Consider the following 19,384-nt stretch of genomic DNA (forward strand, 5'->3'; position numbering starts at 1 on the left):
GAAGTGCTTTGCTAACCCCTTCGGCAGCTCCCCAGCCAATCAAATTGACATTTAGGCTTAACAATGGTTGTGGCCTTGCCAGGAACAGTCAGATCTCAGAGCTATGCCCATTGGCTGAGAAGGTGGCCACTCTGGCCTCTCATGGAGGCCTGGATCATAACAGGGACACCGTGGTCCATTGAGCCTCCTGCCCAAGTGTCTGACCGGGCTTTTGGCCCCATGCTGAGTCCTGTTTGGCTGTCCTCTTTCGTGAATCTGAGCATGACCAGCCAGACATGGGCTTTTTGATTTGCTTTTCTTTCCAGCCAAAGATAGTCCACATGCTGCTTCTTTTAGCACCAAAGCATGTGACTCTGCATCTTCTCTTCCCGTGACCTTATGGGGACGGTACACGCATGAGCATCCTGCATGTCTCGGTGCCTGGTCTGGGCATTTATGTGGTTTCCAGTTCTGCGCAGCTGAAACGTTGCGCTGGTGCTCTAGTGAAATTTGTGTCTGCGTGCTGCTTAGGAGAAATCCCCAGAGCCAGACGTGGGGCTCAGGCGGCCCACAGCTTAATCACATGCTGGGGTTGGCCGGCTCTGTGGTCCCCTCCCCTTTCCCCTGCTTCTGCCTAACTCTGACTCCCAGGGGTCGGGGAGCTCCCTGGAAGGTGCCGGCGGTGAAGGTGTCTGGCGGTGGCAGCCCGCCGAGCTCCTGTAGGCAGTGGCTGTGACAGTTGTGACCTGTTGACTCTGGCAGCTGGAGCCGCGTTGCGTCGCACGCTGACTGATCTTCCTTCTCTGTTACATGAAGACCACAACCAGAGAAGAGGCCGACCTGAGGTTTTGCCAGCTGACCCGGGAGTACCAGGCCCTGCAGCGGGCCTACGCCCTGCTTCAGGAGCAGGTTGGGGGGACGCTGGACGCCGAGAGGGAGGCCCGGGTGAGTGCCTGGCCCTTGGGCTGAGGGGGCAGGAGGCCAGTGTTGTGTGTCCTTTGGGGGGTGTGGTCCTTTCCTGTCGCCTGCCTGTGGCACCCGGAGGGGTTCTGGGGTGATGGAGCACTCACAGTTCTCTGTTGTGACACTGTTCTGGAGCTGTCTTTGTCCTTGGTGGGACAGCAGGGCCCCGGCACCAGGAGTTGCCTGTCATGTCACCTGAGTGAGAGACGATGCTTTCAGGACCTCAGGCTAGGTCCAGGGCCACAGGCTCAGCAGACCCTGGGGCTACAGACTCCTTCCCTTGCAGGGCTGAGGATCCTAGACTTCCCTGAGGGTCAGTGATGGGACTCGGCCAGTTCCCCTTGGCCCCAGCTGCACGTCCCTGTGCTGGGCTGTACTCCGCCTTCCAGAGACTTCCTCCCCTGGCCTCTCTTCCACCTGGGAGTCACACAGATGGGGATCTGCTCACCCTTCTGAGAGCACAGGGGACACACAGAGCTCATGCTGGCCCGTGCTGTCCGGTGTCCCCTTTCATTCTCACAATGGCCCCGGAGGTGGGAGGAATCAGCCCATCTTCTGATGAGGAAACTGAGGCTGCACAGCCGGTCCCTGACAGGCTGGGAACCCCACAGGAGTGTTTGAGGGTCCAGTGCATCCCGCTGCTGTCTCTTGGTCCTCTCACAGGCGGAGTTGGGAGGAGCTGCAAGGGTAGTGGGGGTTGGTGGGGTGCTGGGGTGGTCACAGTCCTGTGGGAGGGAGCAGGGTGGTGGGGATGGGGCCTCTGGGGAGGGAAGCCTCCCTTTGCAGTGGCAGCTCAGCCTGCTGAGGTCAGGCTGGTGAGCGCTCGGCTTTGTCCCCTGCTCACTCAAGTTTAGTCCAGAGATGTCACAGAGAAATCAGATTCTCCTGCAAGATCAGATCATGCAGCAACCCCAGGCGTCCCGTCCCTCAGTTAGCATATGGCAGTGGCCCTGGGGTGGGACCCATGGCTCCTGTTTGCCTGTGCTCATGTGGCTTCCCAGGCTTCTGTGCCTTGCCCGGCCTTTGGGTTTTTAGCCCTTGCTGCAGCTGCCAAAGGACCCTACCAGGCAGCACAGCATGGAGGAAAGTGCTTGACAGCTTGGTGATCGCCGAATGAGCACATAGCTGGTGTTGGCACCCTGACCTTCTGGTTTCGGGCTTGCTCATCCCCTGAAAGCAGCTGGTGTCCTCTCTGGGCTTCTATTTCCTTGTCTGAAGGCAGTTAGAGCCGAAGCTCTCCCAACCCCTTGGTTCCTCACAGTTTATGTCAGAAGCGGGTAGATGACCTCAGTGCCGTGCTTAAGGCCAGATCTGAATCTGAGCTCCTAGACCCGGGCTGTCCCCAGGGTTCACCTGTGTATGCCCTAGTGACCTGCTCACTTCCGGTCCTTTCTGTTCCAGACTCGGGAGCAGCTGCAGGCTGATCTGCTGAGGTGTCAGGCCAAGATCGAAGACTTGGAGAAGTTGCTGGCTGAGAAGGGACAGGTGAGCAGGAATGGTCACATGCCCCGTGCATCTTTATGTTTCTGTCCCCATGGTGGCGTCCCCACTCTGTGGAGCTGAATGGGGTGTTCTGGGGATGGCAAAAGCGTGAGCAGAACCCAGGTGACCGTGTGGTACCAGGCATCTGAGAGCTAAAGTGTGTCATGAAGGTCTAATTGGGCTTTTTCTTCCTTTCGTTTGCCAAATGTGTAAGAATGAGATAATTTCCAAAGCAAAGTAGTAACCAGAACCTTTTCTGACTCAGCACTGGAGGAAAACTGTCCTTTTCCGGCTCCTGAGACTAACAGAATGATCCCAGAGGCCACACTTGTGAGTCACGTAGTGTCACAGGTGAATCCAGCCCTGTGCATCTCAGCGGAGTCCCCACGGAGTCTGGGCTCTGGGTTCAGTGGGACAGGGCCTGGAGAGGTGGCTCCTGGACCCAGCCCTGTCCCTGGCAGCGTGACATGGGGGGGTCACCTGCAGTGGAACCAGCCTGGAGGCTGTGTGGTGGCCCCGCTCTGTGTCACAATAGCTTGGTCATGGCAGCAGACAGCTGGGACATCTTGATGGCTTTGATTTATTTCCTGTGGGCACCTGGCCCAGGATGGGGTGTGGGAGTGGTGGTCTCTCCCAGAGGCAGTACGGTGGTGGTACAGGGAACACACCTGGAGTAGGTGACAGCTTTGCTGCTTTCTGTTGTGTGTGACCTTGGCCAAGTTACGTAACTGCAGCCTTCATTTTAAGATGGTGCCAGTCATAGTACTGAGTGCGTTGGAGAGTGGGCTGTGGGGAGACTTGAAAGTAGCCCCAGGGAGAGAACCAGGTGAGAGAGGAAGACTTTCCCAGACTCCCCCCAACTTTCCCCTGTACCGTTTCCCTCTTCTAGGCTAAGCTCAGTGTTTATAACTTGCCTGATGACAGGCTATGACTGACTCAGCCTTGGGATCAGGGTATTAGAGATCCTATGTGTGCAGGTCAGTTCTGCCTCCTGTGCCTGCAGAAGGAAGGGGCTAGTTTTGCCCCTGAGACTAGAAGGCCCAGAATGGCCTCTCCCTCCTGCTTGGTCATCAGTGCCAGCTGGTCATCTCCATGACGCAGCCTGGCCTCCTTGGCTGGTGGTCTGAGGGCAGGAAGCACAGGCGAGCCTCCCATGTGCAGGCTCTCGCTGGGCTTCCTCTCTATTGCATTTGCTGATGTACCGGCCAGGCCAGCTTGGGGTAGGGCTGCTGGGAGGGCTTCGGAGCCCCACTGCAGAAGGAAGACAGGTAGATGGATGCGGCCTGTGCTCAGGGGAAGTGGAGAGCAGCTGGGGCCTCCCTGGACCTTCCACGTCCTGGGATCAGACCCTAGGTTGGACTTTGCTCTTGGGGGACTGGTGTGGGCCGGCCTTGGGGGTGGGTGTGCCGAAGGAGCAGCAACTGTGTGCGTGACACCAGTCAGGCAGGAAGGCGTCCTGCACGCCCGCGTGTCCTGTGCCCTCTGTGCGGGTGCTGGGCCTTCTCACTGTGAGCGTGTCACTGGTACCTTTGCTCCCTCGGGGGTGAACACACTCAGTGCTTCCCTGCAGGATTCCACTTGGGTGGAGGAGAAGCAGTTGCTCATCAGGACGAACCAAGACCTGCTGGAGAAGGTTTGTCACCCTGTGGTGCCGCGGTGAGACTGCCCAGTGGGGCCCAGGGCCCAGGGCCTGGTGGCTTTCAGAGGCGCATTCCCCTCTCTCCTGAGACGATGCCCAGCCCTTCTTCTGTGCTTTTGGCTGGGCCTGCCAATGAGACTGGCCCCAGGGTGCCCTTTGGAAGTAGGGGGGCTGTCCTGTCACCAGCAGTGGACTTCAGGTTGCCTCTGTCATTGCTTTGGGGTTCCCAAGCTCCCTTATGTGGGGAGCCCCTGAGGCAGGCCCTCGAACCACCTTAGCCCAGGCTACCTCCGAACTGAGTCTCTTTCCTGAGCTCTGGTCACAGCCCTGCTGCCGGCCAGCTGTATGGCCATGGCTGCCTCTTGGCCTCGCTTTTATCTGGGCACTGGGGTGAGACCAGTCACTGTCCTGCGAGACAGCCCCGTGGGTCAGCAGAGCTTTAGTGCCCTTGACCTTGCTTGCTGAGCTCTGGGAGCCCATTTCTAAGTGTCCCCTGGGTTTGAGACCAGCGCAAGAGGGAGCACTTCTGTGTCCTCCTTCTGATCAGAGGGGCGTGGTGGTACAGGGGTTCAGGGGACACCCATCGTCCAGGCCTCTGAACGCTGTGTGGTGACCCCTCCCTGGGCTGTGGTCCTGGGCTGTGGTGCAGCTGTCACCTTCCCCGGGCGGAACCCAGGCTCGAAGCAGTCACACATCATGCAGCTGGGCAGCAGTGCTGGAGATCTGGCCTGTGCTCTCTGTGTCCTGAAGCTTTGCAGGGATCGACAGAGTCCTGAGCCACAGTCTCTGGGGCCTGCCCAGGTGGGCTGGTCTGGGTGTGGGTGGGAAGGACCCTAGACAGGCTTTGAGAGCAGAAGGCTGTGTGGAGGCAGGCAGGGGACTGGCAGGGCTCTGGGTCTTGTTCCCCCCCCCAGCCATTCATTCAGCAAATGTCCAAGCAGCCAGGCTTGGTGCTGAGGGGGTGAAGCTGGCTCAGCCCCTGTCCCTCTCCTTCCCAAGTGTCTGCCCGCCCTTACCGCACACCCTGCCTCTCTTACCCCTCCCCTGGCGGTCAGTGTCCCGGCTGGGGACCCAGGTGTGAGACAGCGGCTGTCAGCGCCTGCTGACACCCAGGTGTCTCTGCTCTAGATTTACAGGCTGGAAATGGAGGAGAACCAGCTGAAGAGCGAAATGCAAGACGCGAAGGATCAGAACGAGCTGTTAGAATTCAGAGTGCTAGAACTCGAAGTAAGAGACTCTCTCTGTTGTAAGCTCTCAAACGGAGCAGACATTCTCTTTGAGCCCAAGTTGAAATTCATGTAAAGCTCCCTGCCGTTTCCAAGCATGCGTGAAGGGACGTGTTATCGTTTCTCTCCTTTCTTTCTTCTTCTTTTTTTTAAATCTGTATGTTCAGAATATTTCACTGCCTTAATGTGTTCTGGGGAGGATGCTCGCCGAAGTCTGTGGACCTGTACCAGAGCTAATATATTTATTGCCTACGGCTTGTTTTGCACTTAATAAAATAATTTGTTTTTGCAATATTTTGCCTTTTTTATTTGTGTTTCATTTCCATAACTACTTCTTCCCTGCATGCGTAGTCTCTGGGTCTGCGTTCTGCAAACCCAGACAGAAGCACTGCGGTAGCAGTCGATAACACACCTTTTTCAGTACTTTGCATGTAGCCGTTCTCACCTCTCCGAGTCGAGAGCCTGACCCAGCCAGCCCTTGACCCTCTAATGTGTTTAGCGCCAGGTGCCCGTTTTCTATTTGCCAATGACACGCAAGGTAAGTAGAGGCAAGGGCGAAGGGTGTATTTGCACAGGCAGTTGAGACACCGAGTCACTGTGCTCAAACTTTCATCCAGTAGACGCAGGTCCGGGCACCGCAGCCATTTGGGGAAGAGAAACGAGCGTGTGAGGTTAAGGCTGGACTCCAATCCCGGGATGGGGTGGGACGGCTGAACTCCCGAGGTGCACCGGGGACGCGGAGAATGAATACTGTTGGTTTTCTTGCTCCCATCTGCAGCACTGCCTCGGGTGTGTCTCTGCATTGCCTGCGCTCATGGTACTTCCTCATCCCCTTTTGTTTCCGTTTAAAAGTCATCGGCATCCTCAGTGCCACTTAAGTTTGTGATGAGCTCCCCGAGCTCTCGCAGCGACGTGGCGCTGCTGCTCTCCGCTGACAGCTTGCATGTGTGACCCCTCCGTCTGAGTGAGCACCTCACAGTGTCTGTGGCTTTTCTGATTTTATTTTCTCTCTGGCTTGAGTTAAAACTTCTGTCTGCATTAGAACTCACTGCCCGTACCTTGTCCTGTTGCCAGGGACCGGGCTGGGAATCTCCCAGCACCAGGGGTACGGTGGGACTCACTGCTTACTTGACCCGAGTATTTCATTCACCATTCTGAAGCAGGAGGTCATGGGAGGTGGTTGTTAATACCTCTGCCACTGTGAGCAGAACTAACACAAGTCCCTGTTGGCACACACTGCGTGGTGCTAGAATTTTCTTTAAATGTGTCTGCTGGCCTTCAGAGCCATTGGAAACCAGATTTCTGACTTTGGTTTTTAGGTAATATGAGCTTCTTGGCTCATGTCTTCCACGAGAGTCCATTCAAACACAAATCACTGGTGCAAGGGCTCGAAGACTTTGACACCGAGGTTGGCTGGGCTGGGGCTTCCTGGAAATCGTGGCCCTGGCCGTTCCTCCTCTTTCTTCAGCTCTCTGGCCCCACCAGAGCAGTGAGCTGCCTTCTAAACTCATGCTCATCCTGATTTTTCCTGTGGTTGAATTATTGGAGCCCATTGGCCCATTGTACTAGCCTTGCCCAATGCAAGTTATTTTTATCATGCTGTAGCTTCTTAAAGCAACTTGATTTTGAGTATGATTTGAAAGAGCCTTCCTTGCCGGCACAGGGACTCCCACTGATGCTGAAGGTTTAAGCCGCTTTTGGGACCGGGGTTCTGTCCCGCCAGTGTGCTGTATCCTTGGGAGTAGTTCACTCCTCCTAGCCTTTCTGAGGCCTTGTCGCTTGGTGAATGATTTGTAAACGCCTCTTCCAGGAAAGTGCTCCCTTCCTGAGAGGTGATGGTACACGGAAAGGAGGGATAGAATCATCACTGGTTCTGTTTGTGTGGTTCAGAGGAAATTGTGCACAGAGCCAGCTGCTTATATGGAAAGGAAGTGAAGACAGGAGCTGGGCCTGGCCCGGCCGCTCCTACACCTTGGACTCCGTGTCCCTGAGCTTGTCTACAAAGGGAGAGCAGTGCTGCCTGCTTCCTTAGGTTGCATGAGGGCTAAGTGGATAACCGTGTGCCCGGACAGAGCGACGCACCGCACCTGTGGCTTTGGCCTCCCCATTGAAGCGTTGCGCCATTGCTCTTAGCAGATTGTGATCTCGGGACACCTGGGTTTTGGTCCTGTAGACGGCAGACTCCCGAGGCCCTGTTAACTCTTCTTCCTAGCTGAGTAGGTAAGAAGTAAACAGATATCCAAAGGGTCCCTCTCTGTGGATAGCCCCGAAGACGTCGTATTCCCTGGATATACGCTTTGTGATCCTTAAGTCTTTGCCAACTGGGATGTGCTGGTTTTTTGCTGATAACAGGGGAAACTGGCAAGTGGTAAATGGTCCAATCAAGTTCTGTCTTTAAACCGAATCTTTTCCCCAGGAGAGAGAGCGGAGGTCGCCAGCCTTTAACCTCCAAATCACCACCTTCCCCGAGAACAACAGCAGCGCCCTCCAGCTGTTCTGTCACCAGGAAGGAGTGAAGGTAGCGTGCGTGGGGGGCCTCGGCTGAGCTGATGGCAAGGCATCGCCAAGTGCCAGGCTCGGGGGTCCGGGGGATTGTGTCCCTGGGCCAGGGATAGCATTGGTAGCATTGGATGTCTGAGATGCCCACCGAAAGTCATGGTTGGTTTTTTAAAAGGCCACCAAATGCCCCTCTAGCCATATGGAAAGCAGCAGTACTTGGGGTGGGGCTAAATGCACTCCAGTCCGGCCTGCCTGGCTCTGGCCTGAGCCCCTCTGAACCCCAGTTTGGGGCTCTGAAATGCAAACAGAAGCCCCTATATATGGAGCCAGGGTGGCCACGCCTTTAGACAATGAACAGAGGCGAGTGTGCAGCCCAGCGCTTGTGGGCAGGAAGGGCTTTGCAGAAGGAGCCATGGTTGCTAGAAGGCCCAGGGTTTGCCCCCGCCTGGAGCCCTCCTAGGTCCTGCGGGGGGCACCTTCCTGCCAGGGTGCCCAGCTCCGCCCTGGGGGCACCACTGAGTATAGAGCTCCGCCCTCTGCAGGCGGGCCGAGACCTCTAGGAATTTCTGGGCATGGTCTTTCAGCTCACACAAAAATGAACGTTGTCGTTGGAAATCTTTTCCAGGATGTGAATATTTCTGAACTTATGAAGAAATTAGATATCCTTGGCGATAACGGGGTAACTATGAGCGATCGGTTTCTGGTTTCGTGTTCTTGTTTTGATCTGGGTGTATTCTGTGTGATTTTTTTGTTTGGTTTTTAAATTTCTCTCTAATTTAAGAGCTCCAGTAAGTACAACGTGAGGCTGTAATGGCCGTGCTCCTGAGTGGGTGGTCGGGTCTGCATTGGTCAAAAGTGGGGTTCCAAAGCGTCCTTAGAGCCCGTGAGTGACAAAGGGGACAACAAGCTGAAGAGCAAGTTCCCAGAGGAAAACGGGGTCACTCGAGATTGCCGAAGTCAGAAAGTGACTTTTTGTCTTCCTAAAATATTGGCTTGAATGAGGCTGTTCTGCAAAGTGCCCGTACATGGAGTGTCCCCAGACAGAGGGATAGGCGCCATCTCTCTGCCTTGAACCACTAGCCCCCCTTAGTGAGTGGGGTGGATTCTTGGGGTGCAGCTCAGAGAGGAGCCCGGTGCTGACTGCCTGTGGGCCGGGGATCCGGTGTAAAATGCCCTTGCCCGTTTTTTGTGTTTTAGAATTTGAGAAATGAAGAACAGGTTGCAATAATCCAAGCCGGAACTGTGCTTGCCCTGTGTGAAAAGGTAGAGCCCAGCGGCGGTTCTGTGAGCACGCCTGTCCCGCTCCCAGCACCACAGGAGAAACCGCACCGTGGTGTCGCGCTTGGCGGGGAGCATGCGAGGGTCTGTGTGCGTGTGCATGTGCTCAGGCATGCCTCGTCATGTGCTGGTGAGCGACGGCAGGGCTGCAGGCGGAAGCACACCTTGTCGGGGAGACAGTCCTGGCCTGTGGCGTACTTCCGTAGGTTTCCCGCGCCCGTTTTTCTGTGCTCAGTGGAAATCATACCCGAATGCCCCACCTTCTTATCCCGCTGTGGGCCGTCTAGAACGGCCCCCACAGCCGTCCCGCTGGCTGCAGTTGCACCGCAGGCAGGTGTCCGGGCGTTCCCACTCTCAGTTAAAGGATCACGCGCACACAGACATCTGCACACACACTCCCCTCTCATCAGACACCCCCTCCCCAGGAGAGGGTGTAGAAGTGGAATCACTGAGCCAGACGGTAAGAACATTCCCTCGGGCGCTGGTGTTGGCACACGGTTTCCAGGACAGCGGCTCCAGTTCCCTTCCTACCTGCAGCGTCATGGCGCCTTCGTGTTCCACACGTCTCCCCCTAGCAGAGCTCGGTCCATCTGATAGGCAGAAGACTCCAGATGCCACTGTTTCCGTTTTTATGGATTTGGGTGTCAGTGAATGTTTTGGAGCATGTTATGTGTTTTGTTCTCCTGTGTGGTTGTAATTGCTTTTCTTTTGAGGATTTTCCAGTGGGCTGGTCTGTCCGTCCATCCATCCATCACATTAGTATTTGCTGTAATTATTTTTCTTGCTGACTTCTCCGTGTCCTTTACATATTAAAGATGCTAACACTGACCTCTTCTGTAACAACCACGTACCTGTCTGTTTGTCTTGTACCCTGGTGCGGGATATTTTAGATGCACGTAATGGTCCTTTCTACACATCTCTTCCTTTCACAGCACATACACTGAACTTTTAAGATGCTGCTTTTGAAATGAGGAGGTCTGAATGATCTTGGTTGAGATTCCTACCAGAATCTAGCAAAGGGCATTTGTGGTCTCCTTGCCTGGCACTGTCCAGCCCCTCCCAGGAGAGCAAGGACGCTGATGTTGACAGAGGATGGCCACGCCTGGTCCAAGGTCACACGGTTGGGAAGAGCGAGCCCTCGTGGAGCAGAGCTCTCTCGGCTCCTGTTCTCTTCCCCTTGCTTCCTGCGGTGGACCAGGTCCCCGGTCCGGTGTTGGGCACTTTCGGGACGCGCGCTCGCTATCTGCAGAACCAGGCGGGGTTTCCCGGCCGGCTGAGCAGGGCTCCGTAGTGTCACAGGAAGTGCTGGTTGAGCATGCGTGGTTCAGGTTAGTCGCTGCACCCTGAGACTTAACTGAGAAAGCCTCCAGCTCGGCGAGAACCTGCCTCAGCGTCAGAGGCCTCTGCAGACTGGGTCCTTGGCCCTCTCCTCATCCCGGTTGTGGGTCCGCAGTTTAGTCACCCAGGCCCTGTGGTCACAGAACTCTGCATCCCCGGATCAATGCTTGTGGGTGGTGGAGAAGCGGAAGGCTGCCAGGACTCAGAGCGGCTGCTTGGCGGTAGGCCTGGGGTGGACAGTGTTGCGGTGCCGTCTCCCCAGCCTCTAGTATCTGGGGTCCAGGGCCGGAGCTGGGGTTCTCAGGGCTTCACTGGCCTCTGCTGCATGAGTCCTCACCTGGGCCCTCCCGTCTGGTGCTGTGTTCCATCACCCCACAACCGCTTTTGGCTGTCCCTGCATGCCCGGTGCCTCCCTCCTGCCCGCTTCACATTACCACTGTCTCCTGCTGGGGAAGGGGACCTGTCTGGCATCCAGCCACTGTCTGCTTTACCCTTGCCATCCGTGCCCACCTCCCAGCTTGTGCCCTGCCGCTTTCCTCAGCCCCCACGCTAGCTGGTGCCTGCCTGCCTCAGACTACCAGAGCCTCACTCACCAGCCAGCCTGGCACCACGCTTAGTGCCCCAAATGCCCAAGAGCAATGCCCTGACCTTCAGCTCTACGCAGAAAAGACCCAAGAGTGGGAGGAAGGGAGACCCCAGGCCCCAACTCTGGGGCTGGTGCAGAGGGGCCCAGCTCCCGTGTGGACACTGTCCTCTTGGGGTGGGTCCCGGGAGACCTGAGCCATGCTGCTAGTTGGTGAATAAAGCTGACATTAGCCTGTAGTGGGTGTGTATCCTCCACGCTCGAGAGAAGGCTCAAGAAGCAAAGGGGGGCATTGGGCAGGGTGGGCGCTGGATCAGCAGCACCCTGAGGATGCAGGAGGACAGTTGAGTGACAAACAGCTCACTTTGCCTGGGACAGAGGGGTCCTGGGATGTGGAAACTTGAGTGCTGAAGTAGGGACTTCTGAGGGAAAGCAGGGACAAGTTGGTCACCCTAGAACTGATGGGCACGGCAGAGGTGGTTGCAGAGGAAACGGGTCCCTGCAATGTCACTGGGCCAGCCCCTCTGCATCACACGCACCTCACATTTCGAGCAGTTCTGCAGTACAGTGCTGGCGTCTGAGCACACACACGCTGGCTTCAGTGCCCTGGCAGAGGTGCCAAGCCCATGCCCTAGTGATCAGCCTGGTCTGGAGTGTGCTGGGATGATCTTCCCACTGGCATCTTCCTCCTCCTCTTCTTCCTCCTCCTCATGCAGTGCCCTCCTCACCTTGGCACGAGGCTGGCAACCAGTGGAGAAGCTCAGCTCGAGACCGGAGAGGGCGTGTGGTCATGGCCAGGCCTACCACTTCCCATGAACAGTGAAAGGCTACAGAGAAGTAGGCCCAGGGTGTAGAAAGAGGGCATCTTACATAGCTGCCCTGTAGTAGTGGATGGAGTCAGAGGCAGAGGCCAGGGCCACAGTTGCACTTTCTGGTACTGGACCAGGCCTGGGCTGTCTCCAAAGCCGGAGGAGGCACCAGTGCCCAGCTGCGGTGGATCCAGGCCTGCCCTTAGGGAGCCCTGGGAGTGGGGTGCAGAGACCTGGCTTCATACCCACAAGTGCCCCAAGCCCCCATTCCCTGGGGTAGGCCCCTGTCTCCCCACTCAAGGGAGCTGAGTGGACCAGGGGCATCTGGTGTCTCCTGGGGGTGAGGGAGGCCCATGAGTCCCCGACGGGCTTTAACAGACCCCTGCCCTCCACAGCCCAGGACCTGGGCCGGCTTTCCATCCTCTGGCAGGAGGACCTGTCACACAACTCTCACCCTTATTTATATTTAATGGCCACCCCTGCACGAACGAACGGGCTCCACAGAAGCTGTTCTGAGAGTGGCTGGTAGGAGATTCAGACTGGAAACTTCTCCCATCTTCGTTTTCTTCCTTTTATGATTGTTTGCATTTGGGTATCAGAAAGAGACCCTGTTTTAAGGACCATACACCCTTGGCCCTGCTGCTGCTGCTGGCTTCAGGGCCTGTTGGCTTTGACATTGCTGGGGCCCCTCTGTGGCTGTGGCTTTGCCACTTCTCCCTCCCTGGCCAGCCACCCACCCCCAAACTCACCCCCCAGCACCATAAGTGTCCCTTGTGCCCCAGGTGTCAGTGAGGCACCCGCTGTGAGCCCGGCCCCAGGCTGGGCAGGGAGGGGCACCAGGAGTCAGATGAGGCCAGGGTGGGAAGCTGACCACAGTTTCTATCTGAGTGTGGTGACAAGACAGTCACATAGCAACTTGTGGCCCGGGAAGCAGGGTGGGCATCCTGGAGGAGGTGACGCTAACAGGGCTGGAAGGACAGGCCGATTCTGGCCAGGGCTGAGGCTGGATGGGGTTGTTCCTTCTGGGTAGCATCAATATCAAGTGCAAAGGCCCTGAGGAGAGGGAGGCAGGCTGTCTGAGGGGAGCTATCCATGAGCCGCAGCCTCCCTGGCAGATGAGGGTTTGGAGGGCACAGGGTGCTGGGAGGCAGGTGAGCGGCCTGAGAAACAGAAGAGGGGGGCTGATGGGAGCTCCCTCCTGGGGCCTTGCAAAGCTGGGAGTGTAGGGGGACTGTGGGTGCAGCTGGAGTGAGCAGAGGGTAGGCTGGAGTGGGAAGCTGAGGCAGGAGAGTTCAGGGCAGCTGTGAGGGGCTGAGGAGCTGCGATCAGAGGAGGAGCAAGAAGCAGGGAGCCCAGGGCTGCTGCAGGAGCGCAGGTTGGGTGAGGGGTACTCGGGCTTTAGCAAGGAGGGGCCAAGGCACTGGGACCCACCATCACCCGGGCAGCCATGCCTGTGACACCTGCGCCCCTTCTGTCCCTTATCAGTGGCCCCCTGCGAAGGCACTGCACGCACCTCCTGCACCTGCCCACACCTTCTGCCTCTTGCCTGCTATTCAGGTGCAGGACTGAAGTTCCCCGGGCATCCACTTTCTTGTCACCCCTCAAGCCATGGCACACCCTGCTGGAGGGGAGGTGGTGGCTGGGGTCCTGTGGCTGGGCTCGACGTCCCCACTCCCCACCGTGTGAGCTTGGACAGGGCAGTTGGTCATCGTCCAGGTGGGGAGGTCACCCATGTGACGCATTTGGTGACATTATCTACCCACATGCCGGTGTCAGCCGTACATCTCTCGAATACTTGCACATTCTGCCTTCCACAGGCCTGTCCCGCAGCACCATATCCACAAATGCCCCACACGAGTCACCCGCACACCGCCCGCCTCCTTCCACGCAGGCCTGACTGTGACACAGCCACACCACACACATGCCCAGGCCCCGGGCTCTCCCGACCTGGAGAAGCAGGACCTCTGTGCAGGCTGTGAAGCCCGGGCCCCAGGGAGCCGGCTCTCACCTTGCTGTGCCCTCTTGTCCCTGCTGTTTTCTAGTGGCTGAAGCAAATAGAGGGGACCGAGGCGGCCCTGACCCAGAAGATGCTGGACCTCGAGAAAGAAAAGGTAGAAGACTCACCCACCCCCGGGGCAGGTGGCAGGGAAAGTGGAGAATTCTCCCCTGTGAGGGTGCATTTTCATCTGTGTTTCTTTGGATGCTTTCCCAAATTCCGTTTGAGCCTCGTGGCTGTCCCAAGTAGGTAGCACTCCCTTGCGTTCTGTCCCACACAGGTATCCATGCAAGTCTGTTTTCAGACCCTCTGCTGTGTCCCCTGGGGTCCTGCGCTCACGTGGGCGCAGTCTGGGGACACCAGAGACCGAGTGACATGCAGGCCCTGGAGGCGATGGGATGGCTTGAATCTTTGCTGGCCACAACCGGGCCTGTGGATGGACAAGCTTCTCACCTGCGCCGCTCTGGGTCATGACTGAGACCCCATGGGGCTCGGCCTGGGACCCCTGATCAGTGTGGTGGCAGAGGGTCCCTTGCTGGGTGCTGTGGCGTGCGGGGAAGGTATTTCACCCAGCGGGGACATGCAGAGGTGGCTTTCCCAGTAGGTCTCAAATCCTCTAAAACTGGTGGCAGCTCTCTAAGTGTCCACGAGGTGAAGGAGGGAGGGGGTGCACAGAGCCTAGGAGCAAGTGTGGCGTGGAAAGAGCCCTGGGTAGGTGTCACAGGCCTGGGTTTCTGGTCCCACGCCTGCCACAAATGCACTGGGACATTGAGGACAAAGCCCTGGGCTTTCTGGCCCAGTTTCCTCCACTGCGGCCAGGCACACTGGAGGAGGGGAGGCCAGGCGAGGCTGGACCTCAGCCAGAGTCCCCATGATGGCCCAGGCAGCGTGGTCACGAGGCCCTGCCCGGGCTCCCTGCAGGAGCAGGCCAGGGAGAGCACCAAGCTCCTCACCGGTCCCAGCTCGGTGACGGCCCTTCTAGCAGGACGGCAGCTGGGCGCTGGAGACCTGTGCTGCCCTGGACGCTCGCTCTGGCCACGTCCCTGACTTGCGTCCCCCTCTTTCAGGACCTGTTCAGCAGGCAGAAAGGCTACCTGGAGGAGGAGCTGGACTACAGGAAGCAAGCGCTTGACCAGGCTTACCTGGTAGGACCGGAAGTGGGTGTGACAGTTTGGCTTTTCAGACTGACTGTTAGAGGGTGGTTTCCCCCAGGCTGTGACTATGTGTGGGTGCTTGCTGGGGTGCTGGGGGGATGATAGTGTTCCATCCCCACCTGTGCAGACAGACTGGCAGACAGCTGGTTTTCCAAACCAGCTGTGATTTCTCAAAATAGTCAAAGTTACCTTAATGCTTTCTCTAGCTGTGCTTGTGAAGTTCTAGTCATCATTTGAGATGAACAGGAAGGCGCTCTTTCTTATATGTTTGTTTGTACTTATTTACTTATACTTAAAATCCCAAAGTGAGTTTTCCTATAAACAGTGAAAAGAGACGGTCCGCTCAAGATACGGAGCTGCCACAGTTGGGATGAGACACTATCTGACCCAGAGAGATCAGGTGTAAAGTCCTGTGTAATACTGTGTTTGGGCCACAGAATTGGTCCTGGGCTTCCCGGTGCTTAAAGTCTGGGCTCCTATGTCCTCACACTCAAAACCACACGCTCTGCCATTGAGACCGTGTCCCATTGGGCTGGGTGAGTGGGGAGGTGATGTACATTTCCAAGATTTGTCCACCGTGGAGAGTTTAAAGTTCGGCGCCCCTCCCTGTACAAAGCAGCTGTGTCAGGCACGGTGGTCTTAGTTACTTTTCTTGTTGCTGAGACAAAACACCTGGCACCCGAAGTTAGCGGAGGGAGGGTTTATTTAGCTCCCGGTTTGTAGAGTTTCAGTCCATAGGCGGCTGGCTGTAAGGCAGGGCAGTGTGGCAGTGGGAGGTGGCAGAGGAGAGGCAGTTCTTGGTGGGCAGAAGATAGCAAAGCAAGTGGGGGAACCTTAGCACTTCTTTCTGCCCCTTTTATACTCCACCTCGGATACCGGGCTTGGGGCAGAGGTGAACCAGTCAGTGGATTGACTTGGTATCACACACCCTCGATCCTGGCATTGCACCGTGAATCAGTCTCACACTCTGGGTCCAGCCACCCCTGAAAAGTCCACCTACGACTGCATGAGGCTTTGGGTGCCTAGACACAGCCATAACAGCAGTCTTAGGCAGCGCGTTGCCCAGTTCCTTAGGCTCAGCCCCTGTCCCAAAGGACAGTCAAGGAGAGGAGCAGCGGCGCAGGGCAGGAAAGGGGCCCTGATCGGCGTGGGAGGCACAGGCTCAGGGTCGGCCCTCGAGGTGATGAAAGCTTTGCGCTTTGTAGAAAAGAGGATGGAGGCGAGGTTTGGGGTTTGCACAGGTCATTGTGCTCAAGTGGTCTGGCTGACCACTGTCGTGGGACTGGTTCTGGAGGTGGCTGTGGAGAAGTCCCGTGGCTCGGGGGACAGCCTGATCCCCACAGGAGGATTGGCTGCTCCTCCTGGGGATGGCTGCTTTTCCTGGAATCCCAGGTGCCTGCAGGTTTGGGACAGTGACTGGGACTTCTGGGCGCCCACTCAGCAGGTCTAAAGCAGGCAGTCGACTGTCCCTGCAGATCCCCAAAATGCCTTAGCTCCTCTTGGCTTGGTGTCACTTGTGTCAGGACTAAGCCCTGCTCAACTGACCCAGAGACTCAGATGACAGAAAACAGAGATAAAAAGCGAAGGCGGCATTGCCAAGCTGCTTTCTGCTTGTCACCCACGGCAGCCCCATCCTGGGGTCCCTGCTGTGGTGCAGGGTACGCACTTGCGGCCCAGCATGCTGGGCAGCCCCGTCTTCCTGTCCTCACCAGGAGTGGCGGGAGGGGACCCTCTGGAAGCTGGTGATACAGGCATCCCTGGGCACTGAGTGGAGGAGTGAGCTGGAAGGCACTTGCAGTGCCACCTGGGGCTCCTCTGCCACAGGGTGGATGCCAACCGTCATGTTTCCTTGGGACAAGGAGGGCAGGGGAAGGTGATGATGCCCGTGGTGACAGTCAGGGCCCATGGGCTGGGGCGGGCTCATAGAGCTGGCTGACGGGCTGTGTGGGGACAGAGAGTCCACTGGGACAATGATAGAACTGTATTCCAGTACCAGCAGCTCCCTTGGAAGAGGAGGAGGGTGCTGAGGGAGGCAGGAGAGGGACAATTCTCCCTGCTCCCTACATAATCCCCAAAACAGACATGAGGCACCTTGTCCCCTTGGCACTGCTAACAAAGGGGTCCTCTGTTCCCAAAGTGAGGAGAATGCACTGGGAGTCTAGAATCACATCAAAGCAGCTGAAGCTGGGTGTGGTGGCTCACACCTGTAATCCCAGCACTTGGGATGCTGAGGCAGGAGGATCTCTGTGAGTTTGAGTCCAGCCTCAGCTACATAGTGAGTTCAAGGCCAACCTGAGCTATATTGCAAGACCCTGTCTCAAAAATCAGTTGAGGGCTGGGGATTTGTCTCAGTGGTTCCGCTGCCTGCCTTGCAAGCACAAGGACTTGAGTTCAATCCCTAATACCAAAAAAAAAAAAAAAAAAGTTCATTTCTGACTTTCAAAAAAGCAGTGAACCCCAACATCCTTTGGCTCACACAGAAGCGTAGGTTATGGTTATTTCTCCTGCTTGCCCTTGTCTCCCGTGGAAGCAGGAAGTGTTTCCCAGTGATGTGTGCACAGGACAGCAGGCCCCCCACTGGCCCCCAGCCCTGCTGGCAGCTCTGCTCAGCCCTGTGTGCCCCCTCCGTGTCTCAGAGGCCTCCTGGCTCAGCTTCCTGAGGGTGCCTGTCCACCCCTTTGCATCCCGCACCTGTCTGTGTGATTTGGGCCTCGCAGAAAATCCAGGACCTGGAGGCCACGCTGTACAATGCGCTGCAGCAGGAGCCGGGGCTGCGGGCCAGTGAGGCGCTGAGCGCAGGCCAGCGCGAGGACCTGCAGGCGGCCGTGGAGAAGGTACGCAGGCAGATCCTGAGGCAGAGCCGAGAGTTCGACAGCCAGATCCTGCGTGAGCGCATGGAGCTGCTGCAGCAGGCCCAGCAGGTAGGGCTCTGGCACCACTCCACGGGGCACTGCCACCCCAGGGAGCAGGGGCTGTGTATTGGCAGACTCCTCTCCTCACCCGCTAAACACGCTGGCCAACCAAAGCCGGCACCTCGCCCTGGCTGCAGGGTGCAGAGCCCGTGTCGGCAGAACCGGCCAACTGGTGGGACCTGAGCCAGCCCGAGGGAGAGCCTGAGGGGCCTCCTGTAGTGCAGTAGCTCAGGGTACAGAGGTTGAAAATGCAGAGCCTGGGGCCACGCAGCCTGGCTGTGAACCCTGGCTCTGCACTCTGGCTGTGTGGCCTGGCACACATGTCCTAGCCCCTCTGGGCTTCCGCTGCCTGGTGGGGCTGGTAATGCTGCCTGTTTCCTAGGGGAGTTGTGCAGGGAGAGGCCAGGTGGGTCGGGGCAGTGCTGGGTATATCCGAGGCCCTGGACTGCACCCCACTTGCAGGACCTGCCACCAAGCACACTGAGGATGAAGGCGCTGACTCTGTGGCCAGCAAATCCAGCTCACAGAGGGACATCCGTGTGCCTGAATAAAATAAAAATAAAATCATAGCTTCCTGTCCACAGGCTCCGATCTCATGGAACGTGCTGGTCATGGTGACCTACGTGTAAGATGGCTGATGGGCCAGGAGCACACCCTAAAGACAGGCGCAGGGCAGTGCCACCCCTGGCTGTGACACTGGGAAAGTCCCTGGGTGGCACATGCTGAGAAACAAAGCCAGGACATGGGGTATTTAAGAAAAAAAGCACAGAATCAGCCACAGTGTTTGTCTGCCTCCTGGGCTGTGGGAGGGCTCAGGTGCCTTAAAGAAAAGTGCTCAGCCATGTGTGGTGCTGCGTGCCTGGAATCCTGGTACTCTGGGAGGCTGAGGCAGGAGGATGGAAATTCAAATCCAGCCTGGGCAACTCAGCAAGACCTTATCTTAAAACTAAAAAGGGTTGAGAACATAGCTCAGTGCACAGGCCCTGGTTCCAATCCCATTACTATTAAAAAAAAAAGGAAAAGAAGAAGAAGAAGAAGAAGAAATCATTGAAGTCACTTGAAATGCAGGCTTTGGAGGATTTTTTTTTTGTTTTTGTACTGGCGGTCAAACTCGGGACCTTGCACTTGTGAAGCAGGCAGCGGAACCACTGAGCTAAATCCCTGGCCCCAGACTTTAGAGGATTTGCTGAAGGCCTGGCACACGTGGCTCTGCGTACCTTCCCTTGGCCAGCTCCGTGTTAAGCTTCCTGGGGAAGTGGACGGGTAGTGGGGTTAGCCTTTCTTTTGCCTCAGGGCCATTTCCAGATTGGTGGAGAACCCCGCTGCAGGTAACTAGCCGGCACCCCCTGCACATGGACGCGAGCACTCAGCTCCATAGCCCCTGCGCATGACACAGGGCTGCATTGGGCTGCATCCCTGCCTCAGGCCAGGGACAGAGGAGCTGTGAAGATGCAGAGGCTCAGGCCGGGCCCCACCTCCCCAGCTCCCACCCATCCTCCCTGCCCCACCTTGCCCCTCCCCCTCCT

General features: G+C 57.1%; 1 protein-coding gene across 2 annotated transcripts in view; it reads left to right on the forward strand.

Moving 5' to 3' along the window:
• Jakmip1 (janus kinase and microtubule interacting protein 1) overlaps positions 1–19,384 on the forward strand; it is a 93,361-nt gene that overhangs the window by 65,560 nt on the left and 8,417 nt on the right. For both annotated transcript variants that reach the window (XM_033758774.1, XM_033758775.1), the window contains 10 exons: positions 796–924; positions 2,344–2,427; positions 3,995–4,057; positions 5,192–5,290; positions 7,706–7,807; positions 8,414–8,467; positions 8,986–9,051; positions 13,839–13,907; positions 14,860–14,937; positions 17,664–17,867. In XM_033758774.1, the coding sequence (XP_033614665.1) occupies positions 796–924; positions 2,344–2,427; positions 3,995–4,057; positions 5,192–5,290; positions 7,706–7,807; positions 8,414–8,467; positions 8,986–9,051; positions 13,839–13,907; positions 14,860–14,937; positions 17,664–17,867 (948 nt within the window). The remainder of the gene's footprint in view (positions 1–795; positions 925–2,343; positions 2,428–3,994; positions 4,058–5,191; positions 5,291–7,705; positions 7,808–8,413; positions 8,468–8,985; positions 9,052–13,838; positions 13,908–14,859; positions 14,938–17,663; positions 17,868–19,384) is intronic.

This window comes from Fukomys damarensis, unplaced genomic scaffold (genome assembly GCF_012274545.1).
Source record: "Fukomys damarensis isolate Sample0158 unplaced genomic scaffold, DMR_v1.0_HiC HiC_scaffold_35, whole genome shotgun sequence".
Lineage (NCBI taxonomy): Eukaryota > Metazoa > Chordata > Mammalia > Rodentia > Bathyergidae > Fukomys > Fukomys damarensis.